At 40.5% G+C, this 27526-nt stretch overlaps 1 protein-coding gene across 8 annotated transcripts in view; it reads right to left on the reverse strand.

The window, feature by feature from the left end:
* The window catches only part of THADA (THADA armadillo repeat containing), a 266610-nt gene that overhangs the window by 94479 nt on the left and 144605 nt on the right, over positions 1-27526 (reverse strand). The window contains exon 30 of one of the 8 annotated variants that reach the window (XM_061625381.1): positions 8994-9049. The exons of the other annotated variants lie outside the window; for them this stretch is intronic. Coding sequence (XP_061481365.1) covers positions 9011-9049 — 39 coding nt within the window. The 3' untranslated portion in view covers positions 8994-9010. Of the gene's footprint in view, positions 1-8993; positions 9050-27526 lie in introns of those variants that run through there. 8 annotated transcript variants of the gene reach the window in all.

Genomic DNA, 27526 nt, shown 5'->3' on the forward strand with positions numbered 1-27526 from the left:
GTTTCAATGATGAAAGCATATGTTTTTAAAACATCCATTCTCATACCAAGGACTACCTCAGACTTGGAATATATAGCTGATAAAGGACACCCTTATTTTGTACCACACCGTATTATCGGGTCAGAGTCTAAATTATTGGTTTGAATCACAGCATTAGTTGTATTGTATCATCGATCTATCACATCTAGCACCTTTTCTCCCAATTGATATTTCTCTAGAATCCTCTTTAAATAATTCCAGTTCAAACAGTCAAAGGTTTTATAAATGTCTAAGGACAAAACTCCCAGTGATTTTTTTGCTTCTCTAGTGTGGGGTAGTGGTGAAGGTGTTGGACTACGACCTGGGAGACCAGGGTTTGAATCCCCACACAGCCATGAAGCTCACTGGGTGACCTTGGGCCAGTCACTGCCTCTCAGCCTCATGAAAACTCTAATCATAGGGTTGTCATAAGTCGGAATCGACTTGAAGGCAGTACACATACCATAGAATGATGTATAACATTAAGCAGTCATCTAATGGGGTCCAATATATGTCTGCCCGTGATGAAATCTGTTTGGTCTACATGGACCAAATCAGTTATCATCAAGTTAAGTCTGGCTGGTATTATGGATGTGAATAATTTTTGATCCTGATTTGGAAGATTTATCGGCCGATAAGATTCCATTTTCATCCTCTCTTTATTGGGGATGACTATTATACAAGATGAGTTCCATGTGTCCAGGAGCTACTGAACCCATCCGGCCCCTGAGCTTTGTTGTGTTTGAGTCTTTTAATAGCAGCAGACACTTCCAATATTTTTTTATTTAAAATCTGTTTCTGGGCATTTTAAAATGTAGGGGTAGAGAAACTAAGGAAGTATGTTCTAGTATCTTCTAATTTGGTAGATTTAGTGCCATATAATTCTTTATAAAATTCTGCAGAGCATCCATTGATTTCTCTAAAATCATATATCTTTTCATCATGGTGGGATATTGCCAAAATTCATGTAGCTGTACGTTGTGTCTTAAGGGCATGAGCTAGCAATTTAGAATTCTTATTACCCCACTCATAATATTTTTATTTAGTATACCAGATAGATTTAGCTATTTTAGTGGAATCTAACTCTTCCAACTCTTTTTTTGTGCAGTTCCTTAAATAAAGTGCTAGAGCCTTTTTTCTGATGTTGAGTTTCTAATAATTCTACCTCTTTAACAATTGAGTTTTCATAGGATCAATGTAACATTTTCTTTTAACTGCTTCAGCTATACAGTGCCCTCTCATTGTGGCTTTCATGGCATCCCCAGATAATATTATAGCTAATTTCTGGAGTAATGTTTATTGTAAAATATTCCACCAACTGATCCTGTAGTGTTTTAGAGGCCAACTGATCTGAAAGAAGAAGTGAGTTAATCCTCCACACTGGTGTGTAGGGGTGCATGGAAAACTTTTAACAAACACCCCACCTGCTGCATGATCCAAAACTAATCTAGGAAATATAGCAGCTCTAGTGATGCCTGATACTAAGTTAGGAAACAAGAGGATGTGATCTAACCGGGAAAATGATTTAAATCTGGATGGATAATAAGAGTAATCTTTAACACCAATATTAGCATGTTGCCAAGTGTCTATTAATCCATAATGGAACAATTTAAGCATGGAAGACTTACTCTTCCTATAAGGTGATTGTTGTCCCATACTTCTATCCAGTTTGAGGTCACATATCATGTTCAGACCTCCGCCAATAATAATTTCACCTACTGCAAATTTATGAAGCTGTTTTAGTGTTCTCGCCAGAAAATTAAATTGGTTAGTATTAGGAGAGTAAATTGATGCAAATGTAAAGATACTATTATGTAACAACCCTGAAACAAAAATCTATTTGTTGTTGATGAACCTGAAAATCCAATGATTTAGCAAAAATAATACCCATCCCCCTGGAATGACTACCTCCTGGAGCCAGAAATTGCAAACCAAAATAATTATGCGGAAGCAGATGACTTTTTATGTTTGGCTTATAAATTTCCTGTAAAAATACGATGGAGGGTTTCTGGTTTCTGACGTAATCAGAAACTCTCCGATGTTTGATGACATTCCGCAGGCCCCTCACATTTAATGTCAAAGCAAGAAATTCAGACATATATAATATGTAACAGACCCAATATGCACACCTGTACCTCCCTTTTTGAATTTAGGATGAACCTACTAACCTGAACCAGCTCTGCAAAATCCTGTGTATTCCTATATAAATCTAATTTGTGACTCTTTTTATTTATTATTTGATTTATATCCCGCCCTTCCTCCCAGGAGGAGCCCAGGGTGGCAAACAAAAATGCTAAAAACACCTTAAAACATCACAAAAACAGACCTTAAAATACATTAAAACAAAACATTAAAACATTTTTTTAAAAAAGCTTTAAAAACATCTTTTAAAGGGTTAAAACATATTATTAAAAACACATATTAACAAGCAATTCTAACACAGATGCAGATGGTAAAAAAGGAAACTCTTTAATCCACAACTACACTTCAAATCACCCCCCCAACATACAACCCCTGTGCCTAACTAGAGACAGAAACTCTCTGTTTACAGGTATTGTCCGAAGGAGCTGTTTTTAGTTGGCCGAAGATACAAGGCTTTATACAGCCTGCAAGTGCATTGTAATCCTAACCAAAGTTAAGTATAATGATTTTACTTTACAGGAACTCTTTGCTTTCGCTAACCCTTATTCTATTAAACCTTACACATTCAAAACCTTTTGTGTTCAAGTGCCCTTATTCCTTATTATAAACTGAAGAATCTTAATAGACTCATATTGATAAAATGTGATTATAACGTGATAAACTAGATTGAAATCAATGAATGATTCCTCTTATCATCCCTTCCTTCCTGGTGATGTGTAATTATGGTGTACCCATTATGTTTTGATGCCCTTCATTTCTTTCTTGTGGTTGTTGATCTTGTCGATCTCTAAAGATTGAGGTTAATGGTGGAAGTTTCACTTCTATGACGCCGTCTACATTTAGTAGCTTGAGGAAAGGATTTCCAATCTTCTCCTGCAAGGACCATGTTAATAAGGTCATCAGATTCAAGCTCCTCTTCTTCCCAAGGTGATGTTAGATTGAACAGTGCCAGTAAGCTTACTACTTCTTTCTTGATTGCCCCTTTGTGTTGAACATTATCAACTTCCACTATCAGGGCAAACAGAAAGCCCCAATGACACTTGATGCCTGCTGCATGTAGTAATTCAGTAGCAGGATGAAATGGCTTGTGGTGGCGTAAGGTTCCTGCACTCAGGTCTTGTAGGAAAAGCACTGGCTTTCCTCCAAAGTCAATCTGACCTTTTTCACATATAGCTTTAAGCAGTGCTTCTTTCTTAGCAAAATTATAAAATGCAACCACAATGTCTCTTGGGTGTGTGTGTTATTTTTAGGATGGGGCCCAAGCTCCGGTGTGCACGTTCTGTATCAGAGGTAGTGATACCCACCCTCTGGTAGTACTGCTGACCACCAGTCTATTAAGAGCTGAGTAATGTCCTTATGACCTGACCATTCACCAATCCCACGAACTCTAAGATTCCTGCAAGAGCCCCGATTCTCCTGATCATCCACTTGATTGAGATCCCTTTGACTATGAACAATATGTTTAATCACATCCACGTATTGAATTCCCAGCTCTAACGCTTCATTCGCTATTTTAGCAGTGTCCTCCATTTTATTAAAGATGAGATTTATCGTCTAGCAACATAAAACCATCATCCCATTTTTTTAATAAATAACTTTGAAGGGATGCAATTTTAGAAGTAATTTGTGAAGCAGGTGAATCCTTTTCGCTGTCAGGGGTTAATATCTGTGTTTGGTCTTCTTTCACTAATCCAGGCACTCTTGCCATCATTTTGGGCATTGGGTAGCAAACCAGTGGGAGATGGAAACAGGCAGTCCTAGCCACTGAGGCCACCTACACAGCAATACAACATTTGGAATATTTTGATGTGATCAAACAATGGGCAGTCAACTGACCTTATCTGACTGGCCAACTGATAAGCACGCCAAATCTAATTAAATACAATGCCAAGATGTCAGCACACTTGGATGAAACGGATTATTTGGATCCATACCAATCGGGTTTCAGGACTGGTCACGGAACTGAAACAGCCTTGGTCGCTCTGGTAGATGATTTGAGGAGGGCATTAGATAGGGGAGAATCCACCTTTCTTGTCCTCCTCGATCTCTCAGCGGCTTTTGATACTGTCGACCACAGTATCCTTCTGCTTCGCCTGGAGGGATTGGGAATTGGAGGCACTGTATTACAGTGGTTCCATTCCTTTCTCTCCAATAGGTACCAACAGGTAGCATTGGGGGAGGAGGTATCAGACCCTTGGCCTCTCAATTGTGGTGTGCCACAGGGCTCTATCCTCTCTCCCATGCTATTTAACATCTATATGAAGCCGCTGGGAGCAATCATCAGGAGATTTGGGCTGCAGTGTCATCAATATGCGGATGACACTCAGCTCTATCTCTTGTTTAAATCTTCACCAGAGTTGGCTGTGGAGACCTTGTCCAACTGCCTGGAATCCGTGAGTGGATGGATGGGAAGGAACAAGCTGAAGTTGAACCCTGATAAGACCGAGGTACTACTTGTGGGGGACAAAAGAAGGTTGGGCGACATTGACCTGAAGTTCAACGGGGTGAGTCTACCCCTAAAGGACCAGGTCCGCAGCCTTGGGGTTGTGCTTGATTCCAGGCTGTCCATGGAGGCTCAGATTTCGGCAGTGAGCCGGGCAGCCTGGTACCAACTACACCTCATACGAAGGCTGCAACCCTACCTTCCTGTTCACCAGCTCCCACTAGTGGTACACGCCCTGGTCACCTCTCGTTTGGACTACTGTAATGCGCTCTACGTGGGGTTACCCTTGAAAACGGTCCGGAAATTACAACTGATACAAAATGCGGCGGCTCGACTACTTACGAATAGTCGCCGCCGAGATCACATCACGCCAGTGTTGTTCGACCTACACTGGCTACCAGTTGTTTTCCGAGCCCAATTCAAGGTGTTGGTATTGACCTTTAAATCCCTACACGGTTCCGGCCCAGTTTATCTCACGGAGCGCCTTCAACGCCACCAATTATGCCGCCCGACAAGATCGGCCACACAGGGCCTTCTCTCAATCCCGCCAACAAAAACAGCCAGATTGGCGGGTACTAGAGAGAGGGCATTCTCAGTGGCGGCCCCCACTCTTTGGAACTCCCTCCCACAAGATCTCCGGCACGCCTCTTCCCTAAATGTGTTTCGGAAAGCCTTAAAGACCTGGCTCTTTCAGCAGGCCTTCGGGGTATCCGGGGAGGGTTAATTGTTATAACTGTAATGCCTCCTGCCCAGTTTTAATATTGTTGCTGCAGATGTATTGTTTTTATATTGTATTACTGTATTTTATTAATTGTATTCTAACAATTTTGTAAGTCGCCTAGAGTGGCCATTGGCCAGATAGGCGACGAAGAAATTAAATTTATTATTATTATTATTAAGATATGGTATTCCTTATGTGTCAACACTGATAATATACTACCACATGTTATAGTTTAAATGCAGCAAACCCAAAGTTGTATTTATTAAATAAGCCTTTTCTTACAATACAGAGTCTGTAACTCTAAGAGCTTCAAACAGCCTTTCAAAATACAGATGGTTTTTAAGTTTCCTGATTTATATAATTATAATTGTCTCTCTATGAACTCGAACGGTTAAACCTTCCTTTCCCTCAAGCTAACCTGGAGTCATAAAATGTCTGCTTGCATACCTTTAGCCTGTTTGGGAGATTCAAGTATACAATAAAAATATTCACATTCCTGGCTGGAAGGATGAAACAATACTCCGATTGTTCAGCTCAGGGATTCTTGAAAAAAGTAAACTGACATCACCCTATACTGTACATTTTTAGCACAGAAAATTTAACTCCCTGAAAAAGTACAGATGTTTCAGCAGTAGAAGTAGAAGTAGTACGGAAGTAGAAGTAATACAGATGTTTCAGCAGTAGAAATAAAACACTGTGCAAACAGTAAACTGGAAAAAAATGCAGCACTGAAGAAGGTGGAAGCCTGAAGGAATTGGAGGTGAAGGTTGTTTGAAAAATAGCACCAATAATGAGTGTACAATGCACATATGTATAATGTACAGTGTATAATGGCATACCCATTAGGTTCTGTTCAAGTTTTTAAAGTACAAGATGCCCAATGCATATTAATTAGATTATCTGTTCTTCAGGGACATGCTATCAAATGAGAAAAGTCGTCAGACTTGGCTAGTCAATTTTTTCTGGGGAGAAGTAAGTTCGGAGTTTTCTTACTGAGCAGTTTTCTTACTCTGCTCAGTAAGAAAGATTAAAAATCCCCTGAAATTTAATCAAAAGGGTGTTGCAAATCTTGCACATAATAAACCTATATACACCCACACAGTAGCTGGCTGCCATTTCACATTTTGGAACATTGCCCTGCTATTGTTGGGCTTAGCAAAAATGTAGCAAAAGTTACAACTTCAAGCAATATAGAAATTAACTTGCTTCAAGTAAAAGAAGTAGAACTATAATACTGATTTAGGCTAAAAGGGGAAGATCCTTACAAGTTTTTGAGATGTAACACTGCACAGATGTGTATCTTGTGCAGTGCAACAACATCATTAGGTATATGAAATACTTTACCTTAAATATATATATATGCTTGGATCCCAACTTTGCTACCACCAGTGGAAAGTGGGAAGGCTACTTTCATTGATTTCCCCCCTCCCCCTGAAGACCCTTTGATGCTCTGAAATTCTGCTCTGTACGACTCTCCAGAATAGTGGCGGGTGGGGGTTTTGCAGGGGGAAATAGATGAAAGTCACCTTCCCTCCTTTTGCCAATGAAATTCTTCACTGGATCAAAAGTTCTTCCATTCATGGAAGGAAAACTTTGGATCTCAGCCGGAGTATTCACATTACACAATACAATCCCAAGCTCATTTAGGTGGAATCCAGAGATCTCCCAGTTGAGAAGAAGTGCCTTCTGCTAATGGAATGGAGACTCTCTGATTTCCCCACTCCTGCTCCAGCTCCCCACATGCCATTCTGGACTCACTGTCCCCCCTCCCTGCTCTTACGAGTGGCTTTTTGGGGACTACAACACATAGCAGCAGGAAGAGAAACACTGGGGAGCCCTACTACGGGTGTGCAACTCTGTTCTCATTTCTCTTTATCCAAGCTATTTTTTTTATATTGCATTTTACAAAATGACAATATGCAAGTGAAAACAGAAACCAACTAATAATGAGATTAGATACTTTGGGAGGGAGTGGAAAGAATGCAATAATGCTGGTAAGGAGAACTAGGGTTCTTTCCTAACTGAAAAAATAACATATTTTAGCTTGAAATGGTCTCTCTGTGAATTATTTTTTTAATACAAGAGAAAATAAAACACTTTCAAAATGTCTGTATGTATTTTATTCTAGTGAATGCATATCGAGATTAATCTAGTCAATCTTTTCAAGTGACCTCACAGACGATCTCACAGGAAATGCAAAAACCAAATTAAGCATCATGAAAGCCCGTTACATACTTTTGGCTTTCCCTCCAGTCTTATTCTACAAAGGAATGTACCTGGTTAAAGAGAAACAATATACCCTTCACTGTCACTGCTACCAGCATATATGAATGCTGCTGTTGAGGGACAGTGGGAGGGGGGATGTATAACCCTGTGGAGACATACATTTATTTATTTATTTATTTTATTATTTGAGTTATATCCCACCCTTCCTCCCAGCAGGAGCCCAGGGCAGCAAACAAAATCACTAAAACACTTTAAAACATCATAAAACAGACCTTAAAATACACTAAAACAAAACAACTTTAAAAACATTTTTAAAAGCTTTAAAAACATCTTAAATAAAAAGGGTTAAAAATACATATTAAGGTTTAAAAAACATATTAAAAAGCAATTCCAACACAGACGCAGACTGTACATATTGGCATTGGTTTATCACCATCTATATAAGTTACTCATCTGCAGGTTATATATTTGAATTTATAGTTACTGGGTGAATAAAAAGATCTTCATCTGGTATTATAACGATATCAAGATTCCTACCTGGAAAGTGGGCCTGGAGAAAATATTCCACACACAGAGCACAACATAGAAGACAATTTCCTTGTTCACCACCCACTTCCCTTCAGATGGTGGTGCTGGTGGTGGGAACTTGGAGAAAATTCTCTTAAAATTCAAGCAGGTTCGTTCAGACGAAAACTCCCTCTAACACTTCCCCAAAATGCTCTGGTATGTGTTAAGTGTTTTTCTTGTAGGACAGCCACCTAGAATGTGTTCTGAGTTTCCCCATTTGGTTCACAGATGAATGTGGGAAGGGTGCACTCTTATAAGTCAAATCCTAGAGTCCAACTACACCCTGCAGTAAGGGTACATTTCCTGAGGCTGAAGGTTAAAGCATTTAGGCTGCAGAGGAAGGGAGCTGGGTATGATGAATGAAAGGTCACACACTTCCCACCTCCCATGTTAACTGAGGCCCCATGATCTGTTTGGGAAATGGAATAAACATACCATTAGGGCTCCATATTCAGATGCCACTGAACACCATTTGTTGCTGGGGAACAGTTGGTTAAGGTTATTATTGCCTTGAGGCCTGGCCTGTAGGCTTCCTGGAGGCATCTGACTGGCCAGACTATGGAACAGGATACTGGACTAGATGAACCTTTGATCTCATGCAGCAAGACTCAACTGTGGTTTCTGGTGTCCAGTGTTCAACTCAGAAAACAAATATATATCAGAGTGAAAACCATTTGTGTCCTTGGTCTTTAATTTCCTAATGTAATGTAATTTTTCATAATAATCTCAATACTACTTATCCCAATAACAATGAAGAACAATAAAATAGTTTGGGAAAATATACTTGCTTGATAGTTATTATAAGCGAATGAAATTTATGAAGGAATCTTGCAGTTTTCTGCTGACGACTCAATTGTGCTTTATTTAAAATATTGTGGCACTCTGGACTGTCCTTAGGCATAAGGAGCCCTTTTCCGCTTGGATATCAGGGACTGCAATAAGCACAGATGGGCATCTAGCCAATAACTGCTGCATTTGGATCATGCTCATTACATGACCAATTGTCATACTTTGTGCCAGAAAAACACATTTAAACAAATAAGATTGACAAATAAATGGAAGACAGGAGATGTACCCTGTTTAGGGATTATGGCAGACTGCCATCTGGATTGCATCTGGGATGCCTGTTGGTCCTGCAACCAAGTCCTACTCATAGTAGGCTCATTAAAGTTAATAGACATGGCTAACTTTGGTTTATTAATTTCAGTAGGTCTACTCTGAGCAGGACTTAGATGGATTGTACAACTTTTTTTGTCCATCCTACCTCTATGAACAGAATGAATAATCTTACTGGGTTGTTATTGCTAGTGCTAGGGGAAACAATGTCTAGACAACTACAGAACCAGAAAGGTTTATAGCTTATGTGACAAAATTAATATTAGACAATATACGTTTTTTTCTGCTTCCATTATAACTGCATTTCTTCAAAAACTATAAACTCACACTTATAGAAAGGAAGATAACTCATAAAGTAACCTAAGCCCCAGCAAACAAATGAGCCACATAGTAATAACAGTTGCTAGAACTAAGCAGATTTTCACCCTATGCATACAAACAAGGCTATTTATACATTTTACTTCCCATCAGGCTCAGCATGTCAGCTTACAATAACATGTAAATGTTAATGTTTTCCAGTAATTTTCACAGTGGCATTTAACTGCAAACGCCTCAGCCAAGGTAAACCTAAGGGCAATCCAAGGGCTAACTGCATAATCAAAAGAACAACCTTAATGAGAATTGCATTTATGCTATGAAGTAAACATTAAGACTGGCTGTACTTCATTATGCTGTTTTGTTTCGTAACACTGAAATGCAATTTTACTGAAATCATTAGGATGCGTCTTTCCAGAAGTAATTAAGCATCTGATCATGGTTAATTATAAAACTTCATTTGTTATTTTAAAAATGATAAATAAATTATGTGCTTATTGTTATCATTATCCAAAGCACGAAGCACAAAAAACTTCCAAGGTTTGAAAACCTCTTGAGAAAGGTCTGTGCCAAAGTTCTTAAATAGATTGCTAAAGATTTACTGGTAAATAGCTTCCCACAGAAGTCTAGACTTAAATAACTGTGTATTCCACCTACTTTGTAGATAATGTAAAAATGGAAAGAACCAACAGAAAAAATGAGTAATTAAAAGCAGGGCTGTGGAGTCGGAGTTGGAGTCGTGGAGTCAGAAGCAATTTTGGGTGGAGTCGGAGTCGGTAGAAATGTACCAACTCCAACTTCAAATAAAAACTTTCATAGGAATTTAGGAAAGTTTTCTTGTTCAGAGATTTTAATCAAATAAATATATTTTATGTTCTATCAATCTAGCCTGATGATTTACGTGGTGGTGATGAAATGCCTTGTGCTACCATTTTACTACAGTATATTACTAGTTAATATACATTTGCCATTTATGAAGGAGTCAGAGTCAGACAGTAGAAAAATAGAGGGGTCGGAATAGCCCTGATTAAAAGGAGTATTTCTATAGTATTTTTCCTACATGCATGCCACTCTTTGCAGACATAATCTTACTAATCCTAATGAATTATCACCTAAAACTAGTATTCTCAACAAAATAAAGAGAAGGGGATGATATTTCGTTTCCTCTACTCTTCACATATAGAATGCTTAGCCTGAACAGAGGCTGAGTAATTTGTCCTTCCATATGATCCATTCCCTCCCCCCGTTTTAAACTTTTGGATCTCAAGGATCTATTTACAGATGATTGCAGTTTTCCATAACTGTGGGCATAATATAGTAATATTAGGAAGAAATAGAGGAACTATAATATTATACAGAATCAGATCCTAGGTCCATTTAGCTCAATGGTGTCTATACTGACTGGCACATGCTCTCCAGGGTTTCAGACAGTTAAGCTTGATTATGGTTTTAATTGCATACAAACCAGGCCATAATTTATATAAAGTCTATGTATAAGAATTCAGTCATAAGGATAGATACACAGCCGTTATTTTTATTTAGGTGAATGTTTTCCTCCCCACTTGACACTAATATTCCTCCTTTCGAACTTCAAAGAAAACCTTATCTTGGACAATAAAATCTGAGCTAAGAAAAGGAGCAGCTGCAAGGAAGTTGCAATAAAAACATTTAATTATAATGGTTTCACTGCTTTGATGTCTAGGTACTATAACATTCATTCACAATATCAGCCTTTATAAATCAGCTATGAACTAGTACACTTTAAATTCTGCTGCCAAGTAAAATAAGAAAAGTAATACATAATCAGCAACATTTCTGTTCCAAAGGGACAAGGCAGCTAACCGAGAACTCTGCTGAACAAGTTATGGGCAGGAATGTGCTATATGGGGAATATCTACAAAAGATACAGCCTGTTGCTGCAAGATGTTGAGCAGGCCAACAAACCACAGTTTGACTTTGGCTCCCAAACAGGCAATTTTTCATTGTATAAAAACAAGAATTTAGACGTGCCTGCAAGTTTTATACTGTGTGCACTGCCATCATACTCTTGAAGTACCCAGTAGAATTTCCTGGTGGATTGTACTGACAGTGACTTTATATCAGTAAAAAAAAAAAAAAGATTTCTTACACTTTTTGAACATGTTTATTGTAGTTAACTATAGAACCTGTATACTACTGCCTAGACCAGATTATTTTTTCAAAACACTTCTAAACGCTGGCATCTTAAGAATAAATGGCCATTTTTACTGAGGTAGACCACTATACTGTTAATTTCTACAAAGCTGATCAAACAAAATAAAACATATTATGCCAATACATTTCTATTATACACAGAAGGTTGTATCCAATGCTGCATGTGCCAAATGCCACTCACACAATGTGATTTCTACTTTCTCTTCCTGCGTGACCCCCCAATCTGCTCTGGAAGTCATTTTGAGGGTGCACTGGGGGTTGGCAGGGGAGAGAAGGGGGAAGTTCCATTGTGCAAGTGGAAGTCTGTTGTGCAAGTGGAATGACAGTGTACAGTGTACAGAAGTGTACAGCACTAGTCTAGGTCTGCCTGAGGCAAAACAATGTTTAGCATGCAGTATTATGCAAGCAACAGTTCAATTACTGGTCTGCCAGTGGGGGGTGCTCAGTTCTATTCCAGTGAGATGCAAATCATCTGATGCCTCCATTTAAAGAAATCAATATTAAGTGACTGACAAAGAATGGAAATGGAATGGAGACCAACCAAAATTGTCAAACTAATTTATCTGAAGGACTTAGCTCCAAAAGCTGCCCTGCACGCATGACTCAAAAGCAATTTCTACATGTGCAAGCTGTCCTCTCATTTCCCCCATGCTGTTCTAAAAAGCCTCCAACCTCAGAAGCATCTTTTCAGGGGGTGCAGCAAGACGGAAACAACAGTGAACACTGTTGTTCACAAAAGCTGGGTGCCTTTCTCTCCCCCGAAGAGGTAGTTTTTTCAAGTACAAAACTACTTAAGAATTCATAACTCTCTACAAGAAGTTATCCTAGTTGCAAAGCAAAAAGGTGGACAAAAAATGAGAAGATATGTACTGTGTGAACTGCTGTCATACTGTTGCAGTGCTTAGCAGCAGTAATTTCGCAACCATGCAGCCGATGGCTGATCCAACTAGGCAGCAGGAGAAAGTGGGAGATGTTTCCTGGAGTTTGGCAGGTCACACAGGGAGTGGGTCATAGTTTACCCACATGTGATTTAGTGTAGCGCCCAAACGCAGCCACTCTGTAATCTCCTGTGGCTATACATTGCAGGGGAAAACTGGCAGTAATGGGTAAGGTTGTTTTTTAAAATTATTGTTTGTCTCATAAAGGAACACCAAATAAGCTTCCAAAAAACAACAGGTTTCCGTGGTACACAATTTTAAAAACCAGTGCAATAAATGTTTGCCATGGGTTATTTGTGCTGACTACGCATACAAAGTATCAATATTTTACTGAGCTTTTTTCGTTTATCCTTAAACTTCCACATAAGAATATTAAAGAGGCGCAACATATCCAATCCACTTGAGTGTCCACCATGAACATGAAAACATCAACATTACAGTAGGGCCCCACTCATACGGCAGGTTAGGTTCCAGACCCTTGCCGGAAAGCAAAAACCACCAAGAAGCAGATCAACTGTAGCGTGGGGGTCTGGAACCTAACCCGCTGATTGCACCAGAGGAGGAGAAGATCAGATCTTCCCCTCCTCGGGCACGATCAGCTCTAGCAGGAGTCTGATCGCACCAGAAGAGGAGAAGATCAGCTGTCGCATGCTACAGCTGATCTTCCCTTCCTCCGGTGTGATCACCTGGAGTGTGGGGAGCTCCACACCCCCTCCAGCTAATTGCCCCGCTGGTGCCGTATTAATGGAACGCCGAGAAGCGGGACCCTACTCTACTGCCTTCCAATGTTCTGGCCAATGCATACAAATGGTACTGGGATAACTGACAGCTACATTTTATTATACAGTACAATAGCCAGCGTGGATTTTTCACATAACGCAATGTTAAATTGAGCTTCCCATAAGCTCATTTGAAAACCAAACCTTACAAAACTTACAGTCCTGAACTCAGAAACACTTGCTTAAACACCCTGTAACTTTTCATGACAAAAAACAAAACAGTCAGAAAGAATCAAGAGTTCAAAGTCTAAAGAGAGAGAGAAAAAACCCAGACCCCTGTTGGAGTTTTTTCTCTTAGAGTTCTCATAATCTGTTGAAATTCATTAAAAATCAGCCATGGTCACAGAGTACCTGTAATCCTAATACTGACCTTGCCCCATACGCTGACCATCTTCTGCAGTTTAAAAGTTAAAAAAATGTCTGGCTGATTTTTAATTAATTTAATAAATTTTGGCTTGAACTCAATGATAATGTCAGGCATGCTCAGTAAGAACCAACTGTCAGTGTTCTAAAAGCCAGACTCACAGCTGCTTGGCTTGCCTAATCAGAGGGCCACATCCATACCAGACTTTGATTTCATGTGAGACAGTCATGGGTTCCCTCAGAGAATCCTGGGAAGTGTAGTTTGTGAAGGGTGCTGAGAGGAGACTCCTATTCCCTGGACAGAGCTCCAGTGGCCAGACTGGTTTAACAGTCAGGTGCTCTGTGAGGGGAACAGGGCGTCTCCTAGCAACTCTCAGCACCCTTCACTAACCACACTTCCCAGGATTCTTTGAGAGAAGCCATGACTGTCCAAAGTGAAATAAAGGTCTGGTGTGGATATGGCCAGGGACAGCTTTGATTTAAATTTGGGTGGGAGACTACATGTGCCTGCTGTAGAATAAAAAGGTGGGGGAAACCCTGAAAAGCAATGATACTGTTCACAATGTTTTCCTTTTGGAAAGGAAAGCGGCTTCCCCTCTGCCCAGTGCCCACTCACCCAATCTCCTACCCTTCCCCTCCTCCTACCCTCCCTGCCCCTCCCCCAGGTCAGTGTTGGACTACGACCTGGGAGACCAGGGTTCAAATCCCCACACAGCCATGAAGCTCACTGGGTCACCTTGGGCCAGTCACTGCCTCTCAGCCTCAGAGGAAGGCAAAGGTAAAACCACCTCTGAATACTGTTTAGCATGAAAACCCTATTCACAGGGTTACCATAAGTCGGGATCAACTTGAAGGCAGTCCATTTCCATTTTCAAACATGATTGCACAGAACTAAATCCCACTGAATAAAGAAGTATGCAACTAATCAAACTCACCCTCCCTTCTCCTCCTCCCTCTCTCCTCCCCTCTTGCCCCTTCCTTTCCCTCCAATCCCCTCCTCCTCTGCCTCCCCGTGGTCAGTTTTATCTATCTTAAGCATGATTGCATGGGAGTACATACCACTGAACTTAATAAGCATGTAAATTATCAAACCTGCGCTCCCCTGCCCCTTCCTTTGCCCCTCCCCCCTTCTGCTCCCCTCCCTTTCTCCTTTCCTCTCCTCTCCCCTCCCACTGCTGCACCCCCATGGTCAGTTTTACCTATCCTAACCATGATTACATAGGAGTAAATCCCATTGAACTCAATAAGCATGCAAATGATCAGACTTGGCTTTTTCCTCCTTCCCCCTCCTCTCCCCTCTTCTTCCTCATGATTGCATGGGAGTAAATCCCACTGAACTCAATAAACATGCAATTGATGAAAACTATCCTTCTCTCCTCCCCCTCCGGCCTGCTCCCCTCCACCCCTCCCTCCTCCCCATCCCCTGTATTTAGTTTCACCTATCCTAAGCATGATTGCAGGGGAGTAAATCCCACTGAACTCAATAAGCATGCAGATGATCAATCCATTCTCAGCAAACTTGCACAGGATCCCATTTCTTACCTTCTGGATTAAAATGCAAAGAAATTCACTCATAGGCAAAAAACCTTGAGGTTTAAGAACGTACCTACAGCCCACAGATACTTCTATCAAACTTATAAAATCAGGGAAATTGGGCAGCTATAGTGAATGCACCAGGGGAGCAGGAGACCTGACCTCCTCTCTGAGATATTGGACTGCCCTACAAATTTGTCAAAATGCAAACACAATTTGGGTTGGTCTTTCACAGTCCAATCCACTTGCTGTGTAGCTTGGAAGAATTTGGTAACATGTGCCTCTGAGCATATGGCGAGTGGTGGCAACACTCTCCATCACCTGAAATCAGCCCAAATAATAGAAACAAGACATGTGCTGTGCTGATCTTGTTTTAGCAGGGAAGAAGCAACATTGTTAAGACAGTTGACAGTTCAGATAGTCACTTTAAATATGTTTGATTTACTTTGCAATTTCAGTGAAGTTTCCTATAGGAAATCATTTTCTTTTGTTTCTATTTCTGTGAATATGTGAAGTACAACACCACTTTGCAAAATATACACTAAAGAAAGTCCAAAAATAATAAAGGAATAATGGCACTGACTATTCTGTAGAATAGTCTCCAGTGTACATCAGGAGTGCCTCAGTTTGCACAAGATAAAACAGTGGGAGGTGAAATATATTCTAGGTGTGCTCTATGTTTTTAATTGACCGTGCCCACCTTGCCTTAAATGAAGTGGTTTAAACATAGCAGGCTGAAAACATGCATCTTGGGCAGGCTAAGTTTGTTTTTTCCAACAGCTAGAGTCATTCCTGAAGGAGCAACATATTGTAATCAGTTGATTTTACATCAAACTGCAGTTTTAGATTCATCTGTTAATGCACCCAAACTAGAAATAGAACATAATCTCCAATTTGAAACACAAAAGGCTATCTTCACCATCATATGACATTGACCAATAAAAACCTTTGAAATTAATAAAAATAAATTTGACACAGATTTCTAAGATGAATAATGAGAGAAATAAAATGGTCTAGATTACATCTCTGTAGAAACATTAGTAACACAGGAAAGAAGCAAAGTAAGAAGAACACCAACAAACATACAAAAAGATAATTCTCCATCTTTGGAGATGGCAGGTGTTGCCACCACTCACCATATGCTCAGAGGCACATGTTACCCAATTCTTCCAAGCTACACAGAAAGTGGATTGGACTGTGAAAGACCAACCGAAATTGTGTTTGCATGTTGACAAATTTGTAGGGCAGTCCAATATCTCGGAGAGGAGGTCAGGTCTCCTGCTCCCCCTGGTGCATTCACTTAGCTGCCCAATTTCCCTTCTTTTAAAAGTTTGATAGAAATATCTGCGGGCTATAGGTACGTTCTTAAACCGCATGGTTTTTTGCCTATTAGTGAATTAACATTTAATAAGTTACGGTTACTGTGATATTCCCATTTATGTTCTGGTTGTTCTGAAATGATTCCCTTAGGCCGTCTCTCTACAAAATTTCTGGCTACGAGTTTAATTATATGAATCTCAAATATACAAATTTGATGAAACTCTAATTCAGAGGTAGCAAAAAGGTACCTTCCACATGCTATGGATTACAACTCCCATTAGCCCAAACCAGTATGGCTAATGGTCAGGACAATGGGTGTTATAGTCCACAACATCTGTAGGGCACTACGTTGGCTACTTCTGTTCTAGTTCATGATGTATATCTCATCATTGTAGCTTTAACCTAGTTTTAAATTGGCTAGCATGTGATTGATTTGTTTTAAATTTTGTACATGTATTTACTACCTTGAGTATGCCCTCAGGACTGAAGAAGTTCTCCATTCCTGTTCTAAATACAAATAAACAAAAGTGATGACAATTTTTCTAGCTGATTCTCACTCCCAATTACCCCTTGAAGCAATATGTCAGTATGCCAACTCTGAACATTCCACACTCCTTTCAAAGAAAAGCAACATCCACATTACTGATACAGACTTAATATCAAAATATCAAAAGAAGCTCAATTATTTACCTCAGCAAAACAGAAAAGCTGATGATTTCAAAAGCTTCTGCCCTTCACAAAAGTCATCATAGAAATGTCATTTTAATTAATGTATTATGCCCATACTAAACATCCCTGTGACAGCCAGTGTGGTGTAGTGGTTAGAGGGTTGGACTATGACCTGGGACACCAGGGTTCGAATCCCCACACAGTCAGGAAGCTCACTGGGTGACCTTGGGTTAGATACTACCTCTCAGCCTCAGAGGAAGGCAATGGTAAATCCCCACTGAATACTGAATCGACTTGAAGGTAGTCCATTTCCATTTAAAACATCCCTGTAAGGTTTCTAAGCATTCTCCTAATGCACTCTGGTGGGACTATCAATTAATCTATACTGCTGGCACTGGAGATGGGATTTGTACATTTATCTTAACAGTTGTAGGAGGTCCACAGGCAGACAAACAGGAAGACCCTAAAAGTCAGCAGGTTTTGTGCGACAAAGGACCAAAAGTCGTAATGGCATGTTTGAATATAATTATCCGGATAAGCAAGTGGTAGAAATGCTTGCAGAAATATAACCTAGGCACAAATAATGAGTCCATAATCAGCACAGGTTGAGAAAGTGGGAAATGTTTGTAGCTTTCATAAAGGCCTAGACAATGTATGTTCCCTTTCTGAAGTGATGCACTGCTGCAAGCACAGGTCCTTTCCAAGCATAGATATTTGTTTCTCTATTTTTTTCATTTTGACTAACAATAGCTTCTTATTGCAATTTTTAAAAACCTGTTTTATCATTTTGTGGATGTCAGTGGTACAGTATGTGAGGGTCCCTGAGGCCTGTCCAAGGACTACAGTAGGGCCCCACTCATACGGTGGGTTACACTCCGGACCCCCGCTGAAAAGCGGAACTTATTGAATAGAATGGTGTGTGACGCCCAAAAACCACCGTGAAAGTAGAACAAGTGCCGTATGAGTGGGGCTTTAGTCAAATTGCATGTAATTGAGACCACCGCATTAGTGAAGCGCCATAAAGCAAAGCGCCGTAAAGCGGGGCCCTACTGTATAAAATGCCTTTTAAAAACATGGCCAAACACTACAGCATGTGTATGTAGCAGAGCTTGGAAGTAACTTGTTAGAAATAACGAGTTACTTGTAATTTATTACTTTTTTGTGTAACGAGAGGGTAACTTTGTTACATTTTGCTTGTAACAGAACGAGTGGTAATTTTATTACTTTTCACCTGCAACTGTAACATTTCCACATTACATTTGGACGTTACTGGGGGGGAGAAAGCAGGGGAAATCTTCTGTTGCTGTGATTGGTAGAATGGCGGAGAAAAGACATGTGCCTCAAACTGGGCTTCTGTGCAGTGTAGCTCTTCCCTCGTGCTCTGTGTTAGGAGGCACAAGGAAGTGGAGAGCCACACTGTGCCGGAGGGCAAGGATGAAGTAGGAGAAGGCGGCAGCAGCAGAACAGTGGTGAAGAGCTGAGGTGAGTGACATGGTGTGTGTGTGTGTGTGTGTGTGTGTGTGTGTGTGTGCCCCCTGCTCGTCCTGCCACCTGCCTCCCCCTCCTGCCGCCGCCTCTCCCCTCCCTCCTGTCACCCCTCCCCCCTTGCACCTGTTGCCCTCTGCCCCCTCCCACCCACTGCCCCTCCCCCTCACACCCGCTGCCTCCCACACCTGTCTACAGCAAAATGATGATGCATCAAAATGCTGCCCGCTCCTCACACCTGTCGCCCCCTCCCCCCATGCCTATCCCCCTCATGCCTGTCACCCCTCCCCCTCACACCTGTCACCCCTTCCCCCTCACGCCTGTCTGCAGCAAAATGATGATGCATCAAAATGCCGCCCCCTCCCCCCTGCTTCCCCCCCTCGCACCTGCCACCCCAATCACTGTGGCCAGATCTGTATTCTCCAGGAAGGGGTGTAGCTGGCACAGTCCTGGCCACAGCAGCCACCTGACCCCCCAGGAGCAATGCCCACTACACACCCAAGATCCTGTCCTGAAACCCAGACTGTGACTTTATTTAACCACTCCAAAGATTTCTGAGGTAGGATTGGTAAGGAGTTTTCTCTCAGTCCCTGAGTTATCTGTGGCTTCCTGCTAAGACATTCTAGCAGTATATTACCAGCCGTGGTCTTCATCCAGTTCAGGTGACACTGGGGGCTCGTGAGGATTTCTTTTGCTCACGTTTTTAAGCACACTAACCCGATTTGCACTTCCCGGGAGTTATATGTGAATTAGAACACAATTATCCTTTGCTTTTCACACTTTCTAAGTTTTTTGCTACAGTTTTTGTGTATTTTAGGGTAAAATGCATACGGAAATGTTTATTTTGTGAAAAAATTAAGTTCAAAATATGTGCATTTTTTTAAACCAGCAGATTGATAAGAAAATGGGTCAGAACAGATTTAAGAGTGGAGCTGAAATAGACTGATCTATCCATTTCTAGCTTACACATGCATGCTCAGCGTGAGTTTACTGTAGGAGGAACTGGTGAATTGCATGTGTGAATGAGTTATTGCAGATTTATCACTGCAAACAAATATCGTATCACCTGCCATCAATGCTAATCTTTGTAGCATAACAAATATCATGATAGCCTTCTTCAAATACTGTCACACTGAAGAGGGAAAAGACCCAGGCTGAAGACAAACTAGCTGCTTCAATAGCAGCCAGAATGTTTCCTCTGGCTTTGGTTTAAAATGCATTTAAACACACATTTGCCCATGGCTGGACACACAGGACCACAAACTGTTAGGTCAGTCACTGTCTTTGCCCACTCCCCCCTGGCGTCTGTCTGCATCCAAATGATGACGCATCAAAATTCATTTGCATTTTAGCAAAACCAAACTGTAACTATTTGGAATAAGAGGATTTCATCCCATTACTGCAGGTCTGTGTGATTTGCTAATAAGTGTCCTTTTAGGAGTTTACAAAAGTAATTTCTGTTAAGCACATAAAAAACCTGGGGCTGTATTGTCAGTAAAGCAAATGCCCCACTGTGTGCATCTTTTGAAAACAATTTTTTTTGGTTGCAATTTTTTTTACTTTGTTCTTTTGTTGCATTGTTCTTGTATTTGCATTGTTCTTGTTGCATTGTATTTTTATTGTATAGTTTTTACTGGTTATTTCTTATGTAATTTATTTTTTGGTAATCTGTTTTAATAAGTTGTTCACGACTTTGGGGGCCTTTTGGCCAAAATGTGGTATATAAATAAACTATAAACTAAATAAAACTAAACTGTCACCCCCTCCCCCCTTGCGCCTAGAGGTGCCCTCTTACTCTTGTAACTGTGGAGGTAAATGTAGTTACAGCAACTTCCAGCCAACCTTGGTGGAGTTCTGACTTCTATCACTAAGCAATATGCTATGCTAGTTATCAAACCAGACCAAAACCTGAAGCAAATTGCATAGGTGCAATAGTGCACATTTGCTCCTCCTTCATGGCTCAAATTAGCCGTACACATAAAGTTCAGAATTGTACATCCAGATTCGAAATGTGTGTTCACCAACAACATTACACAAGCATGTAAAAGAGCACTCCAATTGCCTAAGAATTCTTCTTTACAACACTTCATGGTGTTCTAGATCAGTGTGATATTTGTGTCATAATAATTCTTAAGGCTGAAATAGATCTCAGAAATACTTCAAAGTAGCCAGGGGGGAGGAAGGGGTTGTAAGGTTGACTGGAGCTATGATGTTGGAGAGGGGAGTTAGCAGTTCCCCTATTTGCTGTTTTCCAGACCTGTTGCCCCTGAAATAGCTATAAACCCAACCAGTGCACACGCACACACACACACACACACAAAAGTACTGCTATCATGCCTGCATTTTTTTTCACTGAGATGCTCACTGGAGCTTCAGGGGTGATTTAATGGTATGGGGCAAAGGTTTAAACCACACTTCCTCCTGCTGCTGCTGCTGTTGTGTGTGCATGTATAACACAATTGCCTGTATTTTTGGATTCTCCTTGCAGGCGCAACTATAGGGGCTGTTGTGATGAACTCCTGTACTGTACTTCAAAATGTGCTACTACACCACTGGTTGCTGCTCCAATACAAACTGTACAAACGTAGTTGCTTTTAAGTGGAGAAAAACTACTTGCAGATCTCCTGCATCATGTCTGTTTTAGCCCTTGCAACAACCCAAATCTATTGAACATTTCCCAGGACACCACAGTTAAATGAAATATTAATGTACATGAGGTATTCGAAGTGCACATGGTGTTTGAAACTTTGTGTACTTAGCTATCTTGGCTAACAGACTTCATGCATTTATCTAATCCTTTTAAAAAAGCCAAATAAGCTAGTGGCCACCAAATTTTATGGCAATGCCCTGCAAGTGAATTATGCTTTGTATGAAGTTGTTCACTTCTTTTTGTCCATTGGAGCCATTATATGGCACCATTATTTATTTGAATTTATGCATTTCTTTCCAAAATATATGGCAAATATTGGCTTGAAATTAGTTAGTCTCTTTGATGCAGCTTGGATTGCCAAGTATTCAGGGAATAGCTGGCATGCATGTGCTCTGGTGGTATAGCTCCTTTTTGGAAATTCTGCCTTTAGAATGCAGATGCACAGCTTTACACCAGGCTTTGGTTGCTGCTTGACATGTTGATGAACAGCATTTGAGACAACCCAATAACTTTTAAGAACCCCAGTACATTACCAGCTATCACCCCCTCAAGAAGTAACATAACTTCATAACATAACATAGGTTCATAACTTCACTGTAGATGTTTGCCAGTCTTTGAAAATATAAGCATTTAAGACTGTACCATCTATGTCAGGCAGAATGGTATTTAGTTTTTCTATCAGATTTTAACTCTTTCTTAAAAACTGCACCATGCTTATAAGGATGCTTTTTTCAGTGTTGAATACCAAACTGTTTACTCCTGAAATGATGATCATTTAAGCAGGGCTTTATTTCTAGAGAAAAGAGGAGCTGAGTCTTTCAAAAAGATGGCATATCAGTTCCTGGGAGGATGGCATATCACTCTCAGGGGCACTTGTGGCCACATTTGGAATGCCCACACAAACAGCCAGTAGGCTTTTAGCCACTTGGAGTAGCTGTTACCTCTGTGTGTGCATGTGATTTTGAAATGGAAAGGCAGCCCTTGGACCTAGGGGAGAATGAATGTTTCAGCTTCTCTCAGTTTCTCGCTTTCCAGCCTTCAGTCCACTCAATTTCCACATTAATTTGTGAATTCATATACATTTTGTGCAGCTTTCTCCTAATATACACATTTTTAAAATCATTTTCCTTTAATATAATGTAGTTTTGCTCATTATCTTTGCTAATCTATGCATTTTTGTGAACACTTTTTGTTTGGAGAACTGCATCATAAAATTTAGAGAAATGCTAATTTTTGAAGAATAGTTGTGTTTCTGTTTGCTTATTGATTTGAGAAGTGCAGATTAGGTAGGTTTGCTTTAATATGCAAACTGAACAAATTTATCTCCAATCCCTATTTAAAATCTGTATTTGATAGTCTTTATTTTGAATTTTAATGTGGCATTTTGCTTTTGAAAGCTCTGAAACTATGAGACAGAATGGAATGGACTAGGATAGGAAGGAGTGCCTATGCATGAACGACAGCACGTATGTTATGTGCCTCCAAGTCGATTACGACTTATGGTGACCCTATGAATCAGTGACCTCCAATAACATCTGTTATAAACCACCCTGTTCAGATCTTGTAAGTTCAGGTCTGTAGCTTCCTTTACGGAATCAATCCATCTCTTGTTTGGCCTTCCTCTTTTTCTACTCCCTTCTGTTTTTCCCAGCATCACTGTCTTTTCTAGAAAATCATGTCTTCTCATTATGTGTTCAAAGTATGATAACTTCAGTTTCATCATTTTAGCTTCTAATGATTTTATTTTTTATTTATTATTTGATTTATATCCGGCCCTTCCTCCCAGCAGAAGAATGATAGTTCTGGTTTAATTTCTTCTAACACCCAATTATTTGTCTTTTTCACAGTCCATGGTATGTGCAAACCTCTCCTCCAACACTACATTTCAGATGAGTTTATTTTTTTCTTATCCGCCTTTTTCACTGTCCAACTTTCACATCCATACATAGAGATCGGGAATACCATGGTCTGAATGATCCTGACTTTAGTATTCAGTGATACATCTTTGCATTTGAGGACCTTTTGTAGTTCTCTCATAGCTGCCCTCCCCAGTCCAACCTAATTTCTTAACTATTGTCTCCCTTTTGATTAATGACTGTGCCGAGGTATTGATAATCCTTGACAAGTTCAATGTCCTCATTGTCAACTTTAAGTTACATAAATCTTTTGTTGTCATTATTTTAGTCTTCTTGACGTTGAGCTGTAGTCCTGCTTTTGTGCTTTCCTCTTTAACTTTCATTATCATCATGGTCTGTGGGTGGGTAGGAGGCAACAAGGGAGGAGATGGAGAGATGTGGTGGAGTGGAGAAAACAATTGTTTAAAAAAATGGAGTGGAGGGGAAAAGTAGCCGGAGGGCAAGAACATGGATGAAGGAGAAGGAGGCAGCAGCAGTATGGAGATAAAGAACTGTGGAGGTGAAAGATGACAAAATGTGTGTGTGTGTATACTGGCTACTGTGCTGCATTTGCAGTATTTTAACTTTTTTGCATCTCAGGGGAAATGTTTGCTTGGGTGAGTGTCCCTTAGTTGGTGGCAGGGCAGGGTCCGGGAGGTGGTTAAATGAGAGAGATTATGTTTGCTGGCTGAGTGGGGGGAGGGTGCACTTGGTTCGACATGCAAATATCTGAGTAGTGACCTTTGCCTCCCTCTCCACCTCCCTTACCAGCGGAGAGACCACCATTGCTATCATGGATAAAAAGAATTATTCTACTACCTCTGTAAGTGTGTGTTTATTTTTAATGTTGTTTTAGGCTACTTAGACATGCAGCAGCCAAGGCCAGCACCTTGTAGGCATTTTTTTAAAGTAACTGAAATGTAATTGTAGTGATTACTTCTGAGAAAAGTAAAGTAATCAGTTACTTCCAGAGCAATTGTAATTGTAACGGCAATTACTACTTTTTTGGGCCATGCAACTGTAACTGTAATTTATTACTTTTAAAAAGTAACCTTCCAAGCTCTGGTATGTAGCTTAAGCCAAGGTAATGGAAAAACGGGTTACCTGGCCAATTTGATTTGATTTAGCAGCAAGAAATGTATATAGAGCAGCTTGTCAACTCTGGAGATTATAATATCTTTTATTATAAAAGAAGCATTTTTTAAATTGCCTATCAAATTTTTTTACAAAATATTCTGAAGAATCTAATACTTGCCACTGTCAGACGCAAGTTAGTGGGCGAAGTTAGCATGTCTCATTTATTTTACAAATTATTACATTTTCTTTCTTGTTACTGATATGAACCTCCTCCTTTCTTTTACAGTAATACTTAAACCAGGGGATCCCAAATTGTGGTCTACGGACCACCAGTGCTCGCAAGCTTCATTTAGGTGGTCCGCAGTGTGCCCGCAGATTTGTGGTTGAAGACGGGTGATGGCACATCTATCACATTAAATATCCATATGGATTTTAACTGTATTTCTAATTTCTTTTATTTCTTATACTGTATTTGATTGTGTTACTATTTGAATTCTATGGCATCTAGCACAGCACACTACAATTGCTACAATAGGCAGAAAAATCATTAAGTGGTCTGTGGAGAAAAGATTTGGAACCTGCATTAAACCATATCAGTTCTGAAAATGAAAACATTTATTGTTTTCAATTACCAGCAAATGATTTGTTCAATTCAATGAGCTCATTAAAAGAGGAATTATTGTTAAATTATGTCCTCAGTGGTAACTATTATCGTATACAATTTATGTTTAACACATAAATACTCTAAATATTTTTTTTGGTTATTTTTGACAGTTTAAAAAATAGCACTCTCTCTCTCTCTCTCTCTCTCTCTCTCTCACTCACACACTCACACACTCACACACTCACACACACACACACACACAAAACAAACTCATTGCTAAGTGGTTTAGCCAGGTATTTATATCTTTTGTTATTTGTTTCTTTAAGTGGAAGCAACACTTATAAGACCAAATACATCACAAAATTACCGTGGGAAATTGGGAATAGCCCCTTTCATTCTATCCCTTCCTGAATATTGTTGAAATTGGTGCCACCCCTGACTCACATTATTCATTGTCCCTATCACAGAAACTTAACCATAACTCCACTCTCTTTTAACCCATAACCTGCTACAAACTAGCATCTGCTCTCTGCGATCACTAAAAATTCCCACACTAAAGCATACTAAAAATGTTGACTTGAGAAATCTGCAATGTCTGCCTCCTCTTTGCTGCCTCAAATAAAACTGATCTTCCTCAGTTCCCTCCATACCTAAGCTTTCTTCCTGTCTTTCAAATTACCCATTCCTGCCCTCCGTTGGATTCCTCAGAGCGCTGCTCTGTGTCTCCCACTGATTTCTCTGTATTTTGGTAACCTTGTTAAATTCCATGGTTTTCAGCACCGTCTATATGACATTAGTTTGCATCAGGACCTGGCATTCTATACCAGCTACCTGGCAGGCCCTGCGAGCGCTAAAGCCTGTCCTGAGCCTTCCCACAACGGCTGTCAGCTAGGGCTGTTAGCCATCATTTAGATTTCCCACAATGCATTGGAGTGACACAAAATCAAGAATCTATGGCATAGTAAGAAAGTCAGATGGTGGCTCCTTCTCACCCTTGGAGTGCTGTTGCTGCCCATGGCCAGATTAAGCTGAGGAGGGCCCCTAGGCTGATTGGTGTTTGGGGGGTCCTTCTCCTCTTAGGCAATATTTTTCTCAAACCCCTTACAATGGGTTACAAGGAGCTTCTGAGCTGCCCGCGTCCCATCCCATCCCCCCCGCTTCACCTACCTTTCCATTTTTTTTGCGACTGCGTGCACTCTGCACGCAGGTTTGCCATCAATCAAGATGGCGGCCAAGGTTTCCCTAAGGGGGTGAAGCCTCTGACGCCATCTTGGTTGACGGCAGCAATGTGTGCATGTAGCACACATGCGTGCCATCAACCAAGATGGTGGCAGAGGCTTCAGTCCCTTAGGGAAACCTCGGCTGCCATCTTGATTGATGGAAAACTGCAAAGAACAGTGGAGAAAACGGTAAGTGAAGTGGGGGGATGGTGGGCGGTTCAGAAGCTCTTGTCCCGCAATTCGTGGCTCCTGTACTGCTTCCACAGATCGTGGAAGGAGAGCGGAGGGTCCTCTATAGCTCCAGGGGCCTTCGGGCCAGTGCCCCACCTGGCCGCCCTTTAGAACCAGCCCTGCCTATACATACAGTACGCATGCCACAAACCGTGAAGATTAAAAACAGTGATCAATACTAAATATCGGTGCAGTGAGCAGGCGCATTACAGTTATGAAAAATAAAATGTTTAATGGCCCATTTTTATTTGGCTGGTGTGCATTATGTCTTTTAAGTCATCCTTTTAGAACGTTATGAATGCGATTGCAATGTGCAAACATTTTCTTTTTGTACATAATGAAAAATCTATAACTTTTTTTAGCTTATGCACCAGGCCCCTAGACTTCAGCCTACTAAGCCTAATGGATAATCTGGCCCTGCTGCTACCATGTAATCCCAGAGGGGAGGGGGCTCCAGCCTGGAAGGAACCTTCCAAATGACACTTTGCCCAGGACCCCCTGAAACCTAGAATTGACTCTGCCTCAGAAAATTTCTCCTCTCCATCTAGCGCTGCAGCTCCAATTGCTTGCCTGATATATCCACTTGGATGTATCAATCAAGTGTTCCAAGTTAATATGACAGAATGCTGAACCTGTCATCTTCTTTCCTGAGCTTTCCTCTCCTTGTCACTCCCCATATTAATTGTCAATGTCACTACCCAGGCATAAAGCCTTGGAATTCGCTAGCACTGACCTTCCTGCTCTCCATATTCAGTTTGTCACCAATTCAGATGATGTTCTACCATTATCCCCTGTGGGTAATTGTCTTTTCTTTTTCTACACAAAGCCCAAAGCATATGGTCCTGCTTTTAACATAAAAAAGTTCAGTATAGTTAATTTAATGAAGCCATTACACTTTACTAATAAGGAGCAGTTTATGCTAAGCTGCCTACAAGATGGTTCAGAAACCAATTGGCTTGTTATATTTATTTATTTATAAATAAATAAATAAATAAAGAAGAAAGATCAATAAAAATGCTGG

This window comes from Rhineura floridana, chromosome 4 (genome assembly GCF_030035675.1).
Source record: "Rhineura floridana isolate rRhiFlo1 chromosome 4, rRhiFlo1.hap2, whole genome shotgun sequence".
Classification (NCBI taxonomy): domain Eukaryota; kingdom Metazoa; phylum Chordata; class Lepidosauria; order Squamata; family Rhineuridae; genus Rhineura; species Rhineura floridana.